The 21991-nt window shown below is 37.4% G+C and overlaps 1 protein-coding gene across 1 annotated transcript; it reads left to right on the forward strand.

Moving 5' to 3' along the window:
- Positions 1–15930: 15930 nt before the first annotated feature.
- Positions 15931–16860, forward strand: LOC130836869 (olfactory receptor 7E24-like). Its single transcript, XM_057709504.1, has one exon. It carries the CDS (start codon positions 15931–15933, stop codon positions 16858–16860), a length of 930 nt encoding a protein of 309 aa, XP_057565487.1.
- The last annotated feature ends 5131 nt before the right edge of the window (positions 16861–21991 follow it).

The following is a 21991-nucleotide window of genomic DNA, read 5'->3' on the forward strand; positions in this document are numbered from 1 at the left end:
TAGCAGAATCCTTCTACAAAAATATGTGTTTGATTACATGTACTCCTCCTTCACCAAGATCACATATATAGTGACCTTCCCCCTACCTCTTTGGAAAAGTTTCTCAGAGCTATCTGAAATGCTATCTCGAGCCTGCAGTTCAATTTTTTTAAACTCTTTATTGGAAAATAATTGCTTTACACTCTTGTACCAGCTTTTGAGGTACACCAAAGTGAATCAGCTGTATTTATACATATATCCCCATATCCCTTCCTTCCTGTGACTCCCTCCCATGACTCCCTCCCACTCTCCCTGTGCTGGCCCTCTAAGGCATCACCCATCATCAAGTTGATATCTCTTTGTTATACAGCAACTTCCCACTAGCTATCTATTTTACAGTTGGTAGTGTATATATGTCCATGCTACTCTTCAGTCTTCATTTTGCCACAAATAAAACTTAATTCACAACTCTCACATTGTGCATTTTTTTAAGTCAACAGTTATGATGACCACAAATAAGGGACTCAGATTTGACTTCTCTCCTTTGCCTGAACTTGCAATTAACCAGAGCCTTATTACCATAAAAGGCTCCCCGTGTCCACCTGCCTCCTTGGAGAGTCCAAATAAGTTTGGGTAAGTCTCTCCTGGTTCTCAGATCTCCCATATTGGTTGATGATCCTGAGTTTTATTTGGCAGCGTAGCAGGTACCTGCCTCCTCCCAGTTGAACAATACTGTGCAATACCTTGTTGAAAGATTCCAGGTAAATATACACCTAGTTGAAAGATACTGGTAGCAGGAGATGGGGCTGTTTGAAAGAGACTAGCATTCACTAAGTTGTATGAAATTGACTGGTCTTGGCTGAGAGGTTAGGTAAGAAACTGATTTCACACTTTACCTCATTTGGCTGCCTTAATAGGATTTGTCAGGATAAAAGTGAAGATATTACATGAGAGCTTTGCTCTGAAGGAAAGGGACAAGCCTCCTCCCAGCCAGTTATGGCTTTCTCAGGCAAGTGAGAAATTTACAGTAGTGGTGGAGGTGAAGGCCTCATACCATGCAGTGGCCCCATAGAGAAACACAACTCATTAATTAAAACACTTGATCATCCAGGGGTCATGAATAAAAAATTGGCTATTCAATGATCTCAGCATCCACGGTGGTCTTATACCATCAAGGAGAGAAACTGAGACACATAAGAGTGCTGAAACGACTCTAGGGTGATGCCTAGAGGAGTTAAGCTCACAAGAAGCACACTGGCCCACCACACAATTTCACTAGTATATTTTATCCCTGGCCAATTCAACTTTAAAATGGGAAATAGAACCTCTCAAACACAGAAACAAGGGGCACCAGAAAACCAGCCTCTGACTAACACTCCAGCCAGGTTTATGTACATACAAAACTCATACTTGCAAGGACCAACATAATTGGGGAACTTATACTAAAGGAGATCTCAATCTAGCATGACCAAATTGGGGTTCTTTTGATATTCCAAAAGTAATATTTTTGTTCACACAGTTAGGAAAAAATGAAAGACAGAAAGAAGCTGGCTGTACATTCAAACAGACTGAATGGAATGCTTACTATGGTATCTAGAATCTTCTAAAATAGGAAATGATAAAGTAACTTCTTTGCAGGAAACCAACAGTTAATTACTTGAAACTGTATCAGACCAACCTTTCAAAACAAAGAACAGTGTGTAGCTATGAAAATTATGAACCTTCAATTGCAGCAATTAAATACTCAATACCAGTCAAAGGTTAACCAACCCCCATTTAATTCCCAACCAGTAGAGAATGCTGGCTTGAAGGAAAACAAAACAAAACATATCTCTTCAGAATTCTGACCAAGAGGAACAAGTCCTACTAGGAGAACATACTTTTCTCTCCTGTGCCTTGAGACCACAACTCTCAGGAACACTTATTTAGACCATCTCTAATTTCTAAGACTTTGTTTAAAAAAGGGGAGAGGGGAAAGGCCTTTTAAATTTTTCCTTATTCCAACTGTTTATAAACTAGTGAGTTTTTATATTGTGATATTTGATTCATGACTAAGTTTGGAAAATGAAGTTATGTGATCTCTCTCTGCATCTGTCTGGATATATATATGTCTTAGTGTGTTTCCTTCCCTTTGGATATTGTTGCTGAGATTGATTTGTAAATTAGCTATATTTAATTGTCTTAAAGAAAAGTAGGTGCTTACAAATCAAACAATTCTAAGTACAAGAGAAATTAAGCTAAATGAATTTCAGGTTCATGTGAACTGGGTAATATTCAGTATTAAATTAATATCTGGTATTAATATTTTTTGTTGATCCAATTAATATAGACATGTAGCTCCAAAAATAATCCAAACCCACCAATCCTTTTACCACTCCCAAAACTTTCCCTATTTATCTTAAGAGGGTTATAAGTATTAAACAAAGGGGAAACAAAGTCATCCTAGGAGGAATTTGCTTGTACCTTTGAGATGCAAATGTCCTATCTGGTAGTCTCAAGAACTGTTATCTCTGCTATCTTATTAAATGCAAATTTTAAAAAAGAGGGTAAGGTAACTTAGAGCTTGACTTGTCAAGAATGAATAGTAACCCTGTGCCTTTTCTGTAAAAACAATTAGAAGGGTTTAACCATCTAGATAGGTGACCTCGATGTGTTCCATCTGCTAGAAGCCCAATTTGAATCCAATCACTTGTAACTGATGTCTTCTTTGCTGTACCTGACTCAAGGATGAAATTTTGGAATAAGAACTATGAGGCTTCTGTGTTTGTTTGTGTGTTCATATGTATCTATATGTGTGTTGTAGGTGTACGTTATTCCCAAAAAAGAATTCACAAAAGAGCTCTACTCAACTGGCTTTAAAAAATTAATTAATTAAGCACATATATAAATACTCAGAAATAGAAAATAATATGGCCAAAATAAATTTCAGGGTCATGTCATCTGGAAAATATTCAGTACTAAACTGATATCTGGTATTGAAGGTGGCTTAAGATTGTTGGTTTCATTAATATAGACATGTTTGAGAGTCATCAACATTAAGTATAATACTATTCTTATGCCTAGGTGTAATATAAGCTAAATAAAATCTTGTTACAACTGTTACAAGTTTGTCAGCAAGGAAAGTAAAGAAACTTTTAAGCAAAGAAAATGTAAGTGACATGACAGATTTTAGATAAACTCTGTTAAGAATAATTATGCTTTAGGAATGTCTATGTAAAATAGTCTCCCCAGATTGTGATAACTTGAAATTCTAGAGTTTTGCTAAATTAAGTGATGGAAGCTTATTGAATAACTAGATCATTCCCAAAGAAAATAAGATACTAAAACATTAATTACTGAGCATTGGCTTCCTTTAACAGAGAAAGAAAAGGCATTTAGGACTATTAATGAATTTTCTTGGTGCCACATTTTCTAAAGAAAGCAAAATGTTTTTAGAAAATATCACTGATATTTATATTCAGCAATCTGCAGAGTGCTAATGTAAAAGACAGTTCATATTGCTTACTTCTTAGTTTTCCCTAGAAATTAAGGTTCTAAGAGATGAGGATTATAACTTAAGCATGTAGTTAAAGCTAATAGAAATAATAAGAAAACATTTCAGTAAACAGTAGGAAAGTAGGATGTATGTTTTCAGTAAAGAAGGTATGAGGAATGGAATTATATTTTATTAAGGGAAAAGGAAGTAGGTCTGACTTATAGGTGGCTGTTTCTGAATGGGAAAATAAATTGATGGTTACAGAAAGTGAGAAAACGTTTGTGAAAAGTGGACCCCAAGAAAAGAGTTGTGTGCATGGTCAGGATTGAGTAAGGTCAAAATAAAATTGAGTAAATGAATTTTAAAAGTAAGTGGGTGCAGGACTTCCTAGGTGGTGCAGTGGGTAAGAATCTGCCTGCCAATACAGGGGACATGGGTTCACGCCCTTCCCCAGGAAGATACCACATGCCATAGAGCAACTAAGCCCATGCACCACAACTATTGAGTCTGTGCACTCTAGAGCCCGTGAGCCACAATTATTGAGCCCATGTGCCACAACTACTGAAGCCCACGCACCTAGAGCCCATGCTCTGCAAGAAGAAAGGCCACCACAATGAGAAGCCCATGCACCACAATGAAGAGTAGCCCCCACTCACCACAACTAGATAAAGCCTGTGTGCAGCAATGAAGACCCAACACAACCAATAAAATGAATAAATAAATAAATAAATAAATAAATAAATAAATAAATAAATAAATAATAAATTTATTAAAAAAAGTAAGTGGGCACAGAAATTGAATTTGGCTTTTCTGTCTCTTAAGAGGACAAGATTTCTTAAAATGTTGAACTGCATTTGATAAAAGATTTCATTTTTATTTACTTTTCAAGTGATTCTGTATTTGCCTTTGAAATCTTTATTGTTTCTTTGGCTAAGTGAATAACTATTATTTCACAGTCATCTATGATCCTATCTGACTGAGTGTTCTTAGCCCTTTTTGAGATTTTTGACAAAACTTCCTAAATCAATTTCCAATGAAATCTTTTTGACCTCTAGCTAACTTTGGGATGCTTCAAAGGGCCCCTGAAACACCCCAAAGAGAGATACTAAACAAATTAAGTTCATTTGGTTTGTTCAATTAAGTGGGAAATATACTAAATCTTAGGTTATACTGTATGATAAATATTACTAATATAGATATTCTAAAAATTATATGGAATTCATAAAGATACAATATGTCCTGGTAAAATGTTATCAGTCATAATTCTAGTTATCATCTTAAAGTCTTGTATGTCACAGCAGTAATCAAGTTTCTTTGTCAATTGCATTGTAACCAGATTTTAAAAATGCCTTCTTAAGTCTTTTGTCATTATCGGCAGTTACAGCTTCACTGTAATGTCTTTGCAAAAATGCTTCCTCTCCAAGAAGATTTATAGAAAGGATTTTTGGATGAATACAAGTCTCTGACTTTCAGACTACAATGCTGAACTAGGTAAGAAATTGGATAATTCTAATGAAAAACCTGATGGCTTCATAAAGCTGTTAACAAAAAGGATTAGTTACATAGGACTGAGTGAACTGTTGAATACAGTTATAATTTTTATGGTTTCATCTGAAAAATTATTGGTTTAAATATGTGTTTTCCAGGTGTAAGGAAAATCTTCCCCCCAAACTAGTAATGACTTACAGAAATTTGGTAAATTAAACTTTTGTAAGCAATATTGAAACATTTATCTATTCTCTCTATCTCCTCCCTCCAAATATTGGAAATGCTTAGGTTCCCAGCAGCTTTATAAGATAAATTAGGAAGGCTACCTCACTAGCAGTTACAAAATCCCAAGGTATTTTGGAGACCTCAAATAGGGAGGAATCCACCTGCATCTGTTAGGCAAAAATCTGTGATAAGCCCTTGGTGTGCCTTTTCCTAGCCCTGAGATGTCCTTTAAAAATCCAGTCTGAGACTCCTTATAAAAATTTCAGCAAGTAAAATCTATATGATCAATTACAGTTATATAAATCATCGGGCCAAGTTTATTTAGGCCAGATTTATTTTGCAAACAAATTAGTCTTAATTTGGTTACGTTCTGTAGAAAAGAAGATAATTTTAGAGAGAAAAAGATTGTTTCAATGAATGTAAATCCCAGTTCTGTTAATGGAGATATGTGTTTACTAAGACTCACCTCCCAGATAGTTCCTTGCTGTTATTTTTAAGTTTAATTGAATTATTAAAGGACACTTTAAGTTTATTTCTGAGCTTATCTTAGTAACCTATCTTTGGAAGAAGATCAGATGTCCCACAACCTGCAACCAGGGAATTATGCATACTGGAAAAGACATCTTTAAAGGACTATCTCCAACCAGGATGGAAGGACCCTTATAAGGTACTCATAACTAGCTCATGCACGGTGAAACTGAAGGGAATTAACTCTTGGATCAGTTTCCACTCACAAAGGGCCCTTGCATTGGACTGGCCTATAAAGAGGACAACTTTCAAAACCATCTTAAAACAATGCTCAAACAGAGGAGAAACTACATTCATACCAGGGAGAGAAGAGGACGGCATAAGAAGTGGACAGCTTACCTAAGATGCTGGACTTGACTAGTATGATCATTTATAGTGTTTTCCCAACTTCTTGGGCCTTTGCATAAGAATCAAATGTTTTTATATCAGGGCATGAGCCTATGCTAATTTCAAAAATCAATCCATACCAAATTGTACACTCTAAATATATGCAGTTTATTGTCTGTTAATTGTATCTCAATAAAAGTTCTTTAAAAAAAATCAATCCAACTTTTGGGTTTGTGGCCAGTTACCTGTGTCTAGAACTTCTGGGTTGCCTTGGTGGTAACCCCCACCCCAAAGGCTCTGATTGGATATCCATTAGGAAATTTATTTTAGAAGAAAGTTCAGTCCTGTTCAGGCTACTCATAAGATAACTAGATGAGACCATCTCCCCTGGCCAATTAATAATACCTGCTCTGATTCTGGCTATAAACTCACATTCTCTTTTAGGGCCACTCAGGCTCAGTCAGAATAACAAGCTAAGTCTCAAATAAAAGCTGTTATCTATTATCTATTAAAAGAAAGCCTCCCACAATTATGGGATGGACTTATGTGGTTAACACCAGGCTATGGTCATTTAAGTTTAAAAGCTCCTCTATGTTGAGAACAATTAAATCATACTAAGGAAGATCAGCCTAGTGACATCAGGAAATTAGGCTGGATGCCTTATGAACAATGTGTACAAATTATTACCCTTAGAGACAGTGATTGGTATGGAACTGGCTGAGTCAGCTAACCAGAGATTCACTGAGTTGCACCTAATGGAACTCATTGGATTTGTGGTACTAATTTAAGGCCATGGCTTCCACCAGGATGGATAGGAAAATGTAGCCTAGGATTCCCATGGACTCAAGGTCATATAAGTAACAAATTACAGATTTCCTCTACCAGTTTACCATTGGTACAAAAGCAATGGGTCAAGAGATCTGTATTCTGCTGGTATGACTCTTTACCAGCTATTTTTATGCCTTCAATAGGATTGGAGAATATAATCAGCCATGCTGAAGCCTTAAAAAAAATTCATTCCATAGGCTTTAAATGATACTAAACCAGGCTATTAACCTATTGAATTCTGAGGTCTCTACAATGAGAAAAGCAGTGCTACAAAACTTCATGGGCCTCAACATCCTTACAACTTCTCAGTGAGGCAACTGTGCCATAATTCAGACTTAATGCTGTGTTTTCATACATGATGAATCCTCTAACATAACATATTTACTGAAAAATCAGACTTCTGCCTTAAGTGACCCACTCCCTAGTCTTGACAACCTCTTCAAAAACTGGTTTGGCATGGGACGCTCTTGGCTTAAGTATATGCTTATAACTCTATTAGTGTTATTAGCTCTGTTATTTGTATTTTTTCATGTTTTACAAGATTATCATTTCTTGTATTATCAAATGTGTGACTGAGGTGCCAACAAAAATAATGATCACTAGGTGACATGAAGAAGTTGATCAAATATACAGTTCTGTATGCAATCAATGACTGTAATAGTGTAACTCTAGATATGGGAAGATGCAATAAGATTGAATTTTTCCTGGACTATAACAGACTAGGAATAAAGGTGGTCCGGAGAACTTTGACTTTTTTTGAAAAGTCCTAGCCCAGTAATGGCATATTGAAGGGCCTATCAGTGCAATCTTCACCAGAACTAAGAATGAGCCTTCCTAGTACCATGGGGCAAAAAGGTCATGAAATGCCTCCCAAATCATCGTTGAATTTATGACCATGAGGGGGCCCTGTCAACTACAAATCGGCACTTGCCATCTACCTCTACAAGGATTAAATCACATGTGCTGCTGAAGCTGATGAGTTCAACATTCCCTGAAGGGAATTCAGCTTGGAGATCAGGAATGAGACACTCTGTGCTTTGGAAAAATGGGTGGAACAGGGCTTAAGATAGTTATATGTTTTTAGGAGCTGATTTTGTGAATCAGTCCTTGCAACTCCTCATATCTAGAAAAGCACTAAGTCCCTTCATGGTGATGTCTGTTCCTCGTGACTAGCAGAAACCTTCTACAAAAATATGTGTTTGATTACATGTACTCCTCCTTCACCAAAATCACGTATATACTGATCTTCCCCCACCTCTTTGGAGTAGTTTCTCAGAGCTATCTGAAATGCCATCTCTTGAGCTGCAGTCCTCATTTTGCCCCAAATACAACATAACTTACAACTCTCAAGTTGCACATTTTTTTAATTCAGTGCCTATAATTCAAATGATGGTATGTTTAATGTTGTCCCAGAGGTCCTTGAGACTGCCCTCAATTCTTTTCATTATGTTTTCTTTATTCTGCTTCATGGCATTTATTTCCACCATTCTATCTTCCAGCTCACTTGACCATTCTTCTGCCTCAGTTATTCTGCTATTGATTCCTTCTAGAGTATTTTTAATATCAGTCATTGTACTGTTCATTACTGTTTATTTGTTCTTTAGTTCTTCTAGGTCCTTGTTAAATGTTTCTTGTACTTTCACTATTCTGTTTCCGAGATTTTGGATCATCTTTACTATCATTACTCTGAATTCTTTTTCAGACAGTTTGCCTATTTCTTCTTCATTTATTTGGTTTTGTGGGTTTTTATCTTGCTCCTTTGCCTGCAAGGTATTTCTCTGATTTCTCATTTCATCTAATTTACAGTATTTGAGGTCTCCTTTCCCTAGTCTGCTGAGTTGTAGTTCCTCTTGCTTCTGTTTTCTGCCCCTAGTTGTGGGGTTGGTCCAGTGTCTCGTGTAGGTTTCCTGACGGGAGGGACTGGTGCCTGCATTCTGGTGGGTGGGGCTCAGTCTTTTCCCTCTGATGAGCAGAGCCATGTCAGATGGTGTGTTTTGGGGTGTCTGTGAGTATAATATGACTTTAGATAGTGTGTTTGCTGATGTGTGGGTTTGCATTCCTGTTTTGTTTGTTACTTGGTGTGAGACATCCAGTGATGAGAGCTGCAGGCAATTGCGAGGAGCCAGGTCCTGGACTCAGATAGAGGCCTCCATGAGAGCTCTCAGTGATTAATCTTCCCTGGGGCTGGGGATTCTCTAGTTGTCCAGCATCCTGGACTCAGTGCCCCTATCCCAGAGCCACAGACCCAACTTCTGGTTAAGGAACCAAGACCCCACAGGTTGCTCATCCTGGCAATAAAGGAAATTAAAAAGAAAGAATAACAGCCCCAGACAAATGGTAAAAAGTAAAATCAAACAAAAACAGAAACAAGGAAACATGCACACACACGAAAGAAACAAAAACAGAACCAAATAAAACAAAAAGCAAGAGAACAACCAGAGAAACAGAAGAATCCAAAAATGAGATCAAACAATTAGAATCAGAACTAAGAAAAATGCAAAACCTAAAAATAAAGCCAAAGCAGTGTGTCAACTGAAGAATAAAGCATGGAAACAGAACACACTGATAAAAGTGGTTAAAAATAAAATAAGATAAAATAAATAAAATGGGATAAATACAGAACAACAGAAAAGCAAAGTAGACATAGGAATAAAACATATATTAAATTTAAAAAGAACAAAAAATATAGGTAAAGAACATAGAACAACAGAAAAGCAAACTAAAAATAAAAATACATTAAAAAATTTAAAATGTTATAAAACATGAAGATTCCAAAAGACTAAATTTAAAAACAAAACAAAACAAAAGAACACTAAGACAACAACAACAAAGCCAGAACCAACAACAGAATGAATCAAAACATAATAGAATTAATATTAATAATTTTGTTTCCCTAGGGTCTCAGCTGTAAATGTCCTTGCACATGCCTTTAGCTACAGGCCACCTTCGTCTCCCCAAGAGGCCCTCCTCTGTTTCTTGGTTTGTCTCTGGCCCTGTGGGGACCACTGAGACTCTGATCTGGCCCAATTTCTGTGTGTTCTTGCCCACAAAGTCCACAGCTGCCCAGGTAGACCATTTTTATTTGTGGGAACACTCATTGTCTATTCAGATATTCCATAGACACAGGGTCTACCTGTCTGAGAGCAGGGATTTAATCTGCAGCCTGTACAGCTGATGGAAAGATTTTTGATCCTTTTTCTTGTCCCCTTGTCCCTGGGGTTAAGCTTTGGTTTCGTTTCCACCTCTGCATGTGGTCTGCCCACAGAAATCTCATCCTGAGTCTGCCTTGGAGCTCTTGAGTCTCTTCCAGTGAGGACAGGGCACAGAAGTCCATTTTTTTATTCAATACTTCTCTACCTTCCAGCTATTTGGTCATTTGGAATCTCCTAAATTTTCCACTGACATTTATACACACATATAATTAGTAATTTTTCTTCCACATCCAACTGAATAAGGTATATATTCTACTTATCACCATATCAGTTAATGAGGAATAAATCTCTGAGTTCCTCACATGTGGACTCTGAGCTAGGATGATAGCAAAGATAAGATGTAGAAGGTTGCAACAGACCATCATCTCACACATTCCACTTTCTAAGCCAAAATCACATTATACTAATGACATCAAGAGTTCAAATACTAAGGTTCTCAAGTGAATATATTTAGAGAAAGATGTGACAACTGAGCAGAAATAAGATGTATGTAGAACTTGGGCACTAAATGGCTGTGGCTTTTATTTTAACACTGAGCAAAGGACTCTATGGGTGTATAAGAAACTAAAGGTATTTCTGACTGTATGGCCAGGAGCAGCATGGTGGGGTCTGCAGAAGTACCCAAAACAGGCCATAATCTTCCATGTGCTACTTTTTCTCCAGGGAATTTTCTTGAAAAGATGATATAGTGATGGGAGGTACATGAGGCTGGAAAACACAGAAATGTCTCTACAGTTCTATTCTTCTTAGAGTCAATGGTCCTTATAGAGGGTGAGGGCTGTGTGGTGGGTAGCATCAAGGATGGTCCCAATGAACCCTACCATGTTTATATACCTGTTACTTTAAGTGTGGACTGCACATGGTGACTTGCTCTCAATGAATAGATTTTGGAAAAATATTGGGATGTCCCTTCCAATATTAATAGGTAGAATGGCTCAGCTTTTATTTTGCCCACTCTATCCTACCAGCTCACCATCTTTCTCTGATGGAAGCCAGCTGCCATGTTGTCAGAGGCCCATTTCATAAGAAACTAAGGGAACAATCTGGCCCTCAAAGAATTCAATCCTATCAATAGCCATGTAAGTGAGCTTAGAACATGATACTCTTTTAGTAAAGGCTTCACGGGACTGCAGAACTGGCCTACATTTTGAATGTATACATCACTGAGACCCCTTGAAGAGTTTAAGAAAACTAATAAGTTACCAGATAAATATGTCAAAATAAACATTTGGGAAATGTAATAACATACATCACCTGAAGAGAAAAATTAGAGGTAAAATTTTAAATTAATTAGAATTTAGAATTTAAAATTATAATAAAATTAGAACTAGAATTGGGACTGTCATTCAAAATAGCAAAAAATATAGATCTAAAGGCATAAAATCCAAAACCAGGACTATAGAAAGAAAAATAGGAAGTTTTGCCAAACAGAAATTGTAACTAAGGAAATAGAAATATTATCATAATCTTAATATGGAAAACCTAAATCTCTCTAAATCACATGATTAATTCAGTGGCTTTGCAGAAAAAAAAGTCACATATTGCTTCCTTTAATTGAAAAACATGTGTCTGTTGTGAATAGCCAAAGCAATCTTGAGGGGAAAAAAAAACTGAACTAGAGGAATCAGGCTTCCTGACTTCAGACTACACTTCAAAGCTACAGTAGTCAAGACAGTATGTTACTGGCACAAAAACAGAAATATAGATCAATGGAACAGGATAGAAAGCCCAGAGACAAACCCACACACATATGGGCACCTTATCTTTGACAAAGGAGACAAGGATATACAATGGAGAAAAGACAGCCTCTTCAATAAGTGGTACTGGGAATATTGGACAGCTACATGTAAAAGAATGAAATTAGAACACTACCTAACACCATACACAAAAATAAACTCAAAAAGGATTAAAGACCTAAATGTAAAGCCAGACACTATAAAACTCTGAAAGGAAAACATAGGCAGAGCACTCTATGACATAAATCACAGCAAGCTCCTTTTTGACACATTGCCTAGAGTAATGGAAATAAAAACAAAAATAAACAAATGGGAGCTAATGAAATACAAGTTTTTGCATGGCAAAAGAAACCATAAACAAGATGAAAATACAACCCTCAGAATGGGAGGAATTATTTGCCAATGAAGCAATTGACAAAGAATTAATCTCCAAAATATACATGCAGCTCATGCAGCTCAGTATCAGAAATGATCAACCAACCAATCCAATCTACAAATGGGTGGGAGACCTAAATAGACATTTCTCCAAAGAAGATAAACAGATTCTCAACAAACACATGAAAAGATATTCAACATCGCTAATCATTAGAGAAATGCAAATCAAAACCACAATGAGGTATCACCTCAAACTGGTCAGAATGGCCATCATCAAAAAATCTAGAAACAATACATGCTGGAGAAGGTGTGAAGAAAAGGGAAACTTCCTGCATTGTTGGTGGGAATGTAAATTGATACAGCCACTATGAAGAAAGTACGGAGGTTCCTCAAAAAATTAAAAATAGAACTACTAAATGACCCAGCAGTCCTACTACTGAGCATATACCCTGAGGAAACCATAATCCAAAAAGAAACATGTACCACAATGTTCATTGCAGCACTATTTACAATAGCCAGGACATGGAAGCAACTTAAATGTCCATAAACAGATGAGTGGATAAAGAAGATGTGGCACATATATACAATGGAATATTACTCAGCCATAAAAAGGAATAAAACTGAGTTATTTGTAGTGAGGTGGATGGACCTAGAGTCTGTCATACAGAATGAAGTAAGTCAGAAAGTGAACAAATACCATATGCTAATGCATATATATGGACTCTAGAAAAATGGTACTGATGAACCTAGTGGCTGGGCAGGAATAGAGATCCAGACATAGAGAATGGACTTGGGGACACATGGGGGATGGCTGGGACGAAGTCAGAAAGTAGCATTCACATATATACACTAACAAATGGAAAATATAGATAGCTAGTGGGAAGCTGCTGCATAGCACAGCTTGGTGCTTTGTGTTACCTAGAGGGGTGGGATAGGCAGGGTGAGAGTGAGGCTCAAGAGGGAGCAGATATGGGGATAGATGTATAAATACAGCTGATTCACTTTGTTGTACAGCAGAAACTGGCACAACAGTGTAAAGCAATAATACTCCAATAAAGAGGAAGGAAGGAAGGAAGGAAGGAAGGAAGGAAGGAAGGAAGGAAGGAAGGAAGGAAGGGAAAAGAAAAAAGAAAGAGAGAAGAAAAGAAAGAAAGAAAGAAAGAAAGAAAGAAAGAAAGAAAGAAAGAAAGAAAGAAAGAAAGAAAGAAAGGAAGGAAAGAAAAAGAAAAAGAAAGAGAGAAAAAGTGTCTGAATCTTATGGTGAGGTAAACAACTTGGAAGTCAGTGGTGAAGAGTAGAGGTCAGTCTCCTTTCGAAAAGTGGAAAGGTCTAGATCCTCCCTCATACATTCACTTTTCTCCTTTTCTTCCTCCATTAAATTATCAAATCCTCAGAGACTGAGAGAGTGGGATAAATCTGGCTAATTATCTGCTATGTGCATTGAGGTCTCAAGGCTGCACCAATGTAGATAATCAGCCTGTACTTCCCAGCCCTTCAGTTAGCCAGCTCCAGTCCAATATCTTCCATCCCTGTGTATCTCATCTTCCCAGAGTTGTTCTCTGCACCGGGAGGCCCATACCTGAGTCTGTCTTCCTGCCAGTCCTGAGGACAAAGCTTCAGCCCTCTTTGATCACCAGGTAGGGGAGGGACAGGTGATCTGCATCCCTCAGTCCTGCTCCAGAAGAGGCACAGAACAGCCCAGTGAGTGACAACTGCAGTGGGAAACACTGAATGCAGGAGGGATTGGGGAAGCCTTATCTACTCAACACCAAAGCAGTGGGACAGTTAGGATAACCACAGGAAAGGCACCAAATGCAAAAATTTAGCTCAGAGGCATATGAAGTTTATGTTGTTGGTACTGGTGGGGATCCCAGAACTCTTGTTTAAATTTATATCTTCCTCCCACAATTATTCTATCTTCTATAGACATCTTTTTTACCTGAGCAGGTATTAGGTCTCTCTAAAGTGTCCCTTAAGGGCTCCAAATGATCATGAAAGTGATGGTGTTAAAAATAATGAGAGTAACCACAGTATCCCAAAACCTTATATAGGAATTCAAGTGCCAAGTTCTGAACTTATTCTGGCTTATTTCCTTTTATCTGCATTACCACCCCAAAAACAGAGTAACATGCATTATTTTCACTTTACACTTGAGGATAAGAACACAGTATTTAATGTAATTTCAATCAGACCCTGTGGTAGAGAGGGGGTAAAATGAGATTTGAATGCATCAGTGAAACTCCATTCACAAGGCACCTAGACAGTATTCTCACCTATCAAAGCAATCTGCATTCACTGAGCTGAATTTAGGAGAAATGCAAACTATGCCTACTGAAGAATTGGCTTGAAAAGCTCTTAAGCTGGCATCAGAAGGCCAATGTATGGTTTCAGACCTGGTTTTGGTCTTAAATTTTTTGACTATTTATAAGTGGTTGGATTAGATGAGAAAACAACCCTTCACAAATATTTGAGTAGAAACATATTTAAGAAGTTACACCTAGCCAATACAAACAAAAACAGCAAAAAGTAAACTCAATCTCAGACCTTTTCAGAGAGTGTATAGCACTGAGAAAAAAACTCTGCAAAAATGAAAAACCAGTTCAGAGTATTTATTAAAATTTAATTATTATTTAATCATTGGTGCATAACATTAATGCTATCTTCAGAATCAGCAATGCTGTATGATTTTATGCTTTGAACAAAAATATATTTATCAGGCTTCTCTGGTGGCCCAGTGGTTAAGAATCCACCTGCCAATGCAGGGGACACAGGTTTGAGCCCTGGTCTGGGAAGATCCCACATGCCACGGAGCAACTAAACCCATGCACCACAACTACTGAGCCTGCGCTCTAGAACCTGTGAGCCACAACACTGAGCCCATGTGCTGCAACTACTGAAGCCTGCACACCAAGAGCCCATGCTCCACAACACCAGAAGCCACCACAATGAGAAACCCTCACACTGCAACAAAGAGTAGCCCCTGCTTGCCACAGCTAGAGAAAGCTCGTGTGCAACAACAAAGACCCAACACAACCAAAACTAAATAAATAAATAATAAAATAAAAATGTATATATATATTAATCAAAACATGAGGTTCACCAAGGCCAAATATTTATAATGCAGTTATATTTGAAAAGACTTGACCAGACAACCCACACTTCTGAGTGAGCACTTATCTCCATGGAAGATGGACATTATAAAACCAAATAAAGATGAATAACTCTTAGAGATAATTATCATGTAGAAATGCTATCTGATTGTGAACATTTGATATCAACTTAGAATCCAGTGAGTGTGATTTTATCTCTTTAGGACAACATTGCAAATCAAGGGAGTTTCTTGCAATGCATTTGGATAAGATACAGTACACTTGAGTGCTTTTTACTGTCCTTTAATTAGAATATTTTTTTAAAAGAGAGAAGAATACTTTTTATTCCATGTGTTTCCTTCAAAAGTAGGGAACAGATATTTTATTGTGTTCATAGATTTGTTATTTCAAAATGTCCATACTTCTCTTATATTTTTTGTCCCAATGGCTCTAAAATAGATGTATAAAGAAACAAGTGATATTTGGGCATCATTAAAGATGTGCTCACAACTGAGAAATAGTGCTGAAGGTGCATGTGTGTGTGATCCTTAAGAGGGAATACTTTATTTGTGAATTGCTTAAATCCAAAGTACGGAAACATCTGGGTGGTTCCACAGTTGTTTTCTTTATTCAATACTCTCTTCTTTTTCAAAAGGTGCCATATCTACATGGGACCACAGAATCTCACACATGTCTCAGAATTCCTCCTCCTGGGCCTCTCACATGATCCAGACCTGCAGCCCCTCCTCTTTGGGCTCTTCCTGTTCATATACCTGGTGACCATGCTTGGGAACCTGCTCATTATCCTGGCTGTCAGCTCTGACTCCCACCTCCACACCCCCATGTACTTCTTCCTTTCCAATTTGTCCTTGACTGACATCAGTTTCAGCACCACCACTGTCCCCAAGATGCTAGTGAACCTCCAGACACACAGAAAATCCATCACCTATGCAGGCTGCCTAGCTCAGGTAACCTTGTTTTCTCTTTTTGCATTTTTGGAGAGTCTACTTCTGACAGTGATGGCCTATGATCGGGTGGTGGCCATTTGTCACCCCCTACACTACCTGGTCATCATGAACTCCCGCACCTGTGGCTTATTGGTCCTGGTGTCGTTTTCCATCAGCCTTTTGACCTCTCTGTTGCACTACTTGATGATGGCACAGCTTTCCTTCTGTGCAGATGTGGAAATCCCTCATTTCTTTTGTGAGCTTCCTCAACTTGTCAAACTTGCCTGTTCTGATACCTCCATCAATAACCTATTAATCTATTTCATTGGTACTATTCTGGGAGGAGTTCCACTCTTAGGAATCCTTTACTCTTATACTCTAATTATTTCCTCCATTCTGAGAGTCTCTTCATCAGATGGGAAGTATAAAGTCTTCTCTACCTGTGGCTCTCACTTGGCAGTTGTTTGCTTATTTTATGGAACAGGTCTTGGGGTGTACCTCAGTTCAACTGTCTCATCTTCCCCCAGGAAGAATGCAGTGGCCTCGGTGATGTACACTGTGGTCACCCCTATGCTGAACCCCTTCATCTACAGCCTGAGGAACAGGGACATCAAAAGTGCCTTGTGGAGGACCATCATCAGGATAGCCTAATTTTAATACCCATGTCATTTATTTTTTTTTATTCATAAGACTGGAGAAGACAGTAAAATCAAATATGTGCAAAAAGTGATTCTGAATCTGCAGTCCCATACCGTATATGTGCCTATCTTGATTTCTGCTTCCCATTTACACATTTTTTTCTATTGTAATAGCTTTAATGGAATTGGGAGATTATTTGGATGCCCAGTGTGAGTCATGGCCCATCCAGGATTTTGCATAGCGCATCACTGTACCCTCCTCAATTTCTTTGTTTGCTGTCCAGGACACTTGCTCGTGAGCTGTATTGTTTCTATCATTGCAAAGTAAACACAGCTCTCTATTTCTTCTTATTTATATTTTCTATACTTTTCCTATGTTTTTCCCCTTTTTGGTAGGTGGACCTAAACCCTACCTTAATGACCAAGACATCAAATATATTATACTTTTCCTCCTTAATGATTTTTGAGCAAATAGGATGGCTATTTCATTTCATTTCCTAACCAATGTATTTTGAAATTGAAATAGGACACTATTAATACTGAGTTTGAATAAACAGTTATCAACTGGGACTTTCCAAGGAAAACTGGGATATATGCTTCCCAAGGAATAGATGGGAGAGTACCTACCAAAGTTGATTTCTGAATTTTCTGATAATTCTCCTTCCCATTCCATCTAACTTCTCCCCAATCATATTACATAGCCAGACATAAAGAACAAAAATTGAATGATTCCAAATTTGTATAGAAGGAGAGTAGAATGGTGTTGCCAGGGACTTTGGGAGGCAGAGAGGGGAGTTAATGTTTAATGGAAACAGAGTTTCACCTGGGGAAGATGAAAAAGTTCTGGAGATCGATGGCGATGATAGTTGCAAAACAAGGTGAATGTACTTAATGTCACTGAACTGTAGACTTAAAAATGCTTAATAGGGTAAGTTTTATGTTACATTATTTTACTGCAATAAAAAAAAATCTCCTGTCAGGAATGAGGGCCATATTGCTCAAAATATTGGGTGTTACTCATCCCTCAGCATTTACCTCCCAGTACAATCCACTCAGCTACAGAGATCATCAGGTAGCACACATCCTATGACTGTATGATGTGGGTGTGTAAACATTTGTTTCCTTTGTCCCAGCTCCAGCCAACTCTAAGGTCTCATCCTAGCTCCACAGCTCCCTGGTGGTTTCCAAAGTCCTTTTATGGGCTTCAACTTGACTTGACTTTTTCCTCTGCCCTTGCTTGCTACAAAGAGTTTGCCAATCCACCAAGTCTGAGGGAAAAGTCCTCACAAGTCTGCCCTCATTTCATATACCAGATATAAGTTCAAGGGTTCCCAGGGCCAACCTCACCTCAGGCCACTTGGCTAAAAATTTGAGGAACCCTTCACATTCAATGATTTTCTAGAATATTCAAATTAAAGGGAATATTCAAATTAAAGGGAATATTCAAATTAAAGGGAATATTCTAGAAAATCATTGAATGTGAAGGGAATACCTCAGGTTCAATAATGCGTTAGATTTACTCACAGAAATCAGAAAAGTTCTATACTTATAATTATCTTTCTATTATAGCAAAAGAATACAAATTAGAACCAGACAAAGGAAGATCCACATAAGGCAAGAGCTGGACAGTCCCATAGGTGAAGCTTCTTGTTGTCCTCTCTCCGTGGAGTCCAGTCCCATTACCTCCTCCTGGCAACAATGTCTGACAATACTAAAGAAAAATATTGCCAACTAGGTGGCTCACATGAGCTTCAGTGTCTAGAATTTTTATTGAGACTTCATTACAGAAACATGATTAGTTGAATTGTTGCCCACATGGCTGAACTCAGTTTCCAGTCTCCCTACCCAGGGGTTGGGTTGATGCCACTTTGCCCAAAGCTCTAACCCTTTAATGCTTTGTCTTTTTGGCGTGACTAGCCCCCGTATGGACTCATTTTATCATAAACTATCAGGTATGGTCCACAGGGCCCACCATGAATAACCATTCACTCCTGTCACTAAGGAAATTTCAAGGGTTTAAAGGTTACCTCCCAGGAACTAGGACAAAAACCCTTTAAGTAAGGCCAGATTCCTTACTACACATATGCCTTTCCATAAGTGTTGATTCCAGGGCTCTGCCTGGTAAACTTCCTGCATGTTAATCACTGTCTCAGTCTGCTTTCCAAGAAACTCAACTTGGGACATCTTGTTACTCGTAAAATTAACTTGAGAAGGTCGTAAAGACAGTTCCAAGGTAGGTGTGGGTTTTTTCTTTTCTTTTTTTTTTTTTTCTGGTATTTATTTATTTATTTATTTAAGAATATTCAAATAGTTTTATTTTTTAAGAGCAAAAAAACTAGTTACAATCAAAATTTTCATCAGTATTGGACAGGATGCTTACTTTGAAAAGTCTCCATATATAGTGTAAAGACAAAAAGGATTACAATTAAATTAGTTACTGATATGCCCAACAGCTTGATTAAATCTCAAAGTGCTATAATGAGAGAAGCAATCAAGATTAAAAGATTCAAACTTTTAATAAGTTCAAAAGGAAGTAACTTTATAAATTGGACAGGAACATATATTGGGGAGAGAATACAATGACATTTAATCCTACTGCCAATTTCACAGGGCAAATGCAAGGTAGTTGTTTGAATAGTAAGCAATATTCTGTGAATTACAAACCAATTGCTGGGCTCACTGATGGGAAGATTTAAGGAGAGGAGATGAAGAATAGACATTTTGGTGCAGCAAGGAGGTCCCTATAGAAAGTCTTGATGAATCTGGAAATCCAAACTCAAATTTGTAGACAGTGCAGATTTTGAAACAATAATTTAACATGCATATCTGCATGTGTATTATACTTTTTAAAAAGTGTGTTTAAAAATGTTAAACTCCAAAGTACAAATAAAATATGACTTAAGAATAATAATTTATTTGGTCTCTGTCACCTTCCTGAAATTTCTGCTCCTCAAATATCTAGAGCCAGTGGTCAAACCCTAAGCGCTCTCCACTTCCCCATTCTTGATTTTGTTACAAATTTGACCATTCTCCATTTATTAGATTTTAAGACATTGAATATGGGGATGACCACAGTGTTACCATAGAAGGGAAGAGGCACTTTGCAGAAGTAATTAAGTTAAGGCTCTTGAGATGAGGAGATTATCCTGTATCACCTGGGTGGGGTCAATATAATCACAAACATCTTGATAAGAGGAAGGCAGGAGGGCTAGAGAGAGATTCAAAGATGCTTTATTGCTAATTTTGAAGATGTAGGAAGGGGCAACAAGACAGTGAATGCAGGGGTCCTCTAGGATTTGGAAAAGACAAAGAAACAGATATCCCCTCTAGAACCTCCAGAAGGAAAGCATCTCTACTGACACGTTACATTTCTGACCTCCAGAATTGTAAGATAATAAGTCTGTGTCATTTTAAGCCACTAGATTTATGGCAATTTGTTACTGCAAGCGATAGGTAACTAGTGCTACTTTCCTCTAAAATCTACCCATCTCCTTGCCACTGGCTTAGGTCAGGTCCCCATCTTCTCTCCCCTGGATTATTTTCACAGCCTCCTAAGTTTCCCACTTCCTCCAGTTTCTCTCATCAGGACAATCCTAAAGTCCTCATATTATACTTATGATTACAGCATGGATTTGGTTCTCATTTGCTTCTCAAATACTTAGTATGCCAAATTAGACTCTAAATCTGTCCACCTTATGTATTCAACCTTATTTCTAACACCTCAGGCATAAGTTCCACATATCTTCCTGATATGTCTCACTCTTGAATGTCACCGAAGAATGTTCTCCAGTTAAATTTCTACTCATTACTGTTTGCAGCCCCTCCATGTGTCTCAGAGGTGCTGCAAGCAGCTGTTGTTTCTGAAATTAGCTCAGTATAGACACACAGCAGTGCTTGAGAATAGCTCATGTTTAAAAACTGAAAACTCTGAATAGTAATGCTGCTTTATAATAAAACCTCTATAATCTATTTAACACACTTAAAAAAGTCTACTCATTAATTTTTATTCAACATTCAAGCATATTCTCCTATTAGAAGTTTTTCCTGAATATCAAGTTTTGGTGAAGATGTGAAAAAGCTAGAACCTTCAGGCATTTTTGGTGGGAATGTAAACTGCTGCACCATTTTTGGAAAGTTGTTTGGCAGCGTCTTAAAAACTTAAACATAAATTTACCATATGACATATTAATTGCACTCCAAGAGAAATGAAAATGTGTGTCAACTCAAAGACACAGGCAAAATGTTCGTAGTAGCATTATTCATAATCCTAAACTGAAAATATTCAAATGTGTATCAACTGGTAAATGGATAAGTAAGAAGTGATATATACATATGGTAGAATATTATTCTGCAATTAAAAGAAATAAAATATTGAGCCACAGTTCCACATGGACGGCCCTAAAAAACATATGCAAAGTAGGAGAAGCCAGATACCAACAAAACAAAACAAAACAAAACAACCCCACACATTGTATGATTCCATTTATATAAAATATCTAGTAAACATAATTGCATAGAAACAGAAGTGATAAGTGGTTTCCAAGTGCTTAAGTGAGAGTGGGAATTAACAGCAAATTGGCACAAGGGTACTTTTTGAAGTGATAGAAATATTCTAAAACTGGATTACGGTGATGATCACATAACTATAAATTACTGAAATTGTTGGATTCACATTAACAATGGGTAAATTTCATGTATGTAAATTACATTGCAAAAATATTTTAAAAAATAAACTTTTAAAGAGCTTTTGCTGGAATTACATTGAGCTGAAAACACGTATCTTTATTTTCAGCAAGATCTACTACATATTAAGTTATTACGCTCACCACTCTACCTTGCAGTCATGTGTGTCTCTCTGGTCCCCTCCTCAATTTTTACAGTTGACAATAAATGCACATTTAATTAAGCTAAATGGAATCAAAGTGAATTGAAGCCACATCAAAGATGTCTTTCCACTCTATCAAATTATGATTTTAGAGTAATTTTGCAGTCCTTAACAAGTCCCGATAATTAATTAAATTTTTTTTGCAAAAGACCCTCATTCCATTCATATTGTCTTGATAAATCCGTCTTTATCACCTGTGTTAGTTTTGGTTCCCTCAGAAGCAGATTCTGAGCTAGGGATTCATATGCAAGCACTTTAC

The sequence above is a fragment of the Hippopotamus amphibius genome, chromosome 15 (assembly GCF_030028045.1).
Source record: "Hippopotamus amphibius kiboko isolate mHipAmp2 chromosome 15, mHipAmp2.hap2, whole genome shotgun sequence".
NCBI classification, from domain to species: domain Eukaryota; kingdom Metazoa; phylum Chordata; class Mammalia; order Artiodactyla; family Hippopotamidae; genus Hippopotamus; species Hippopotamus amphibius.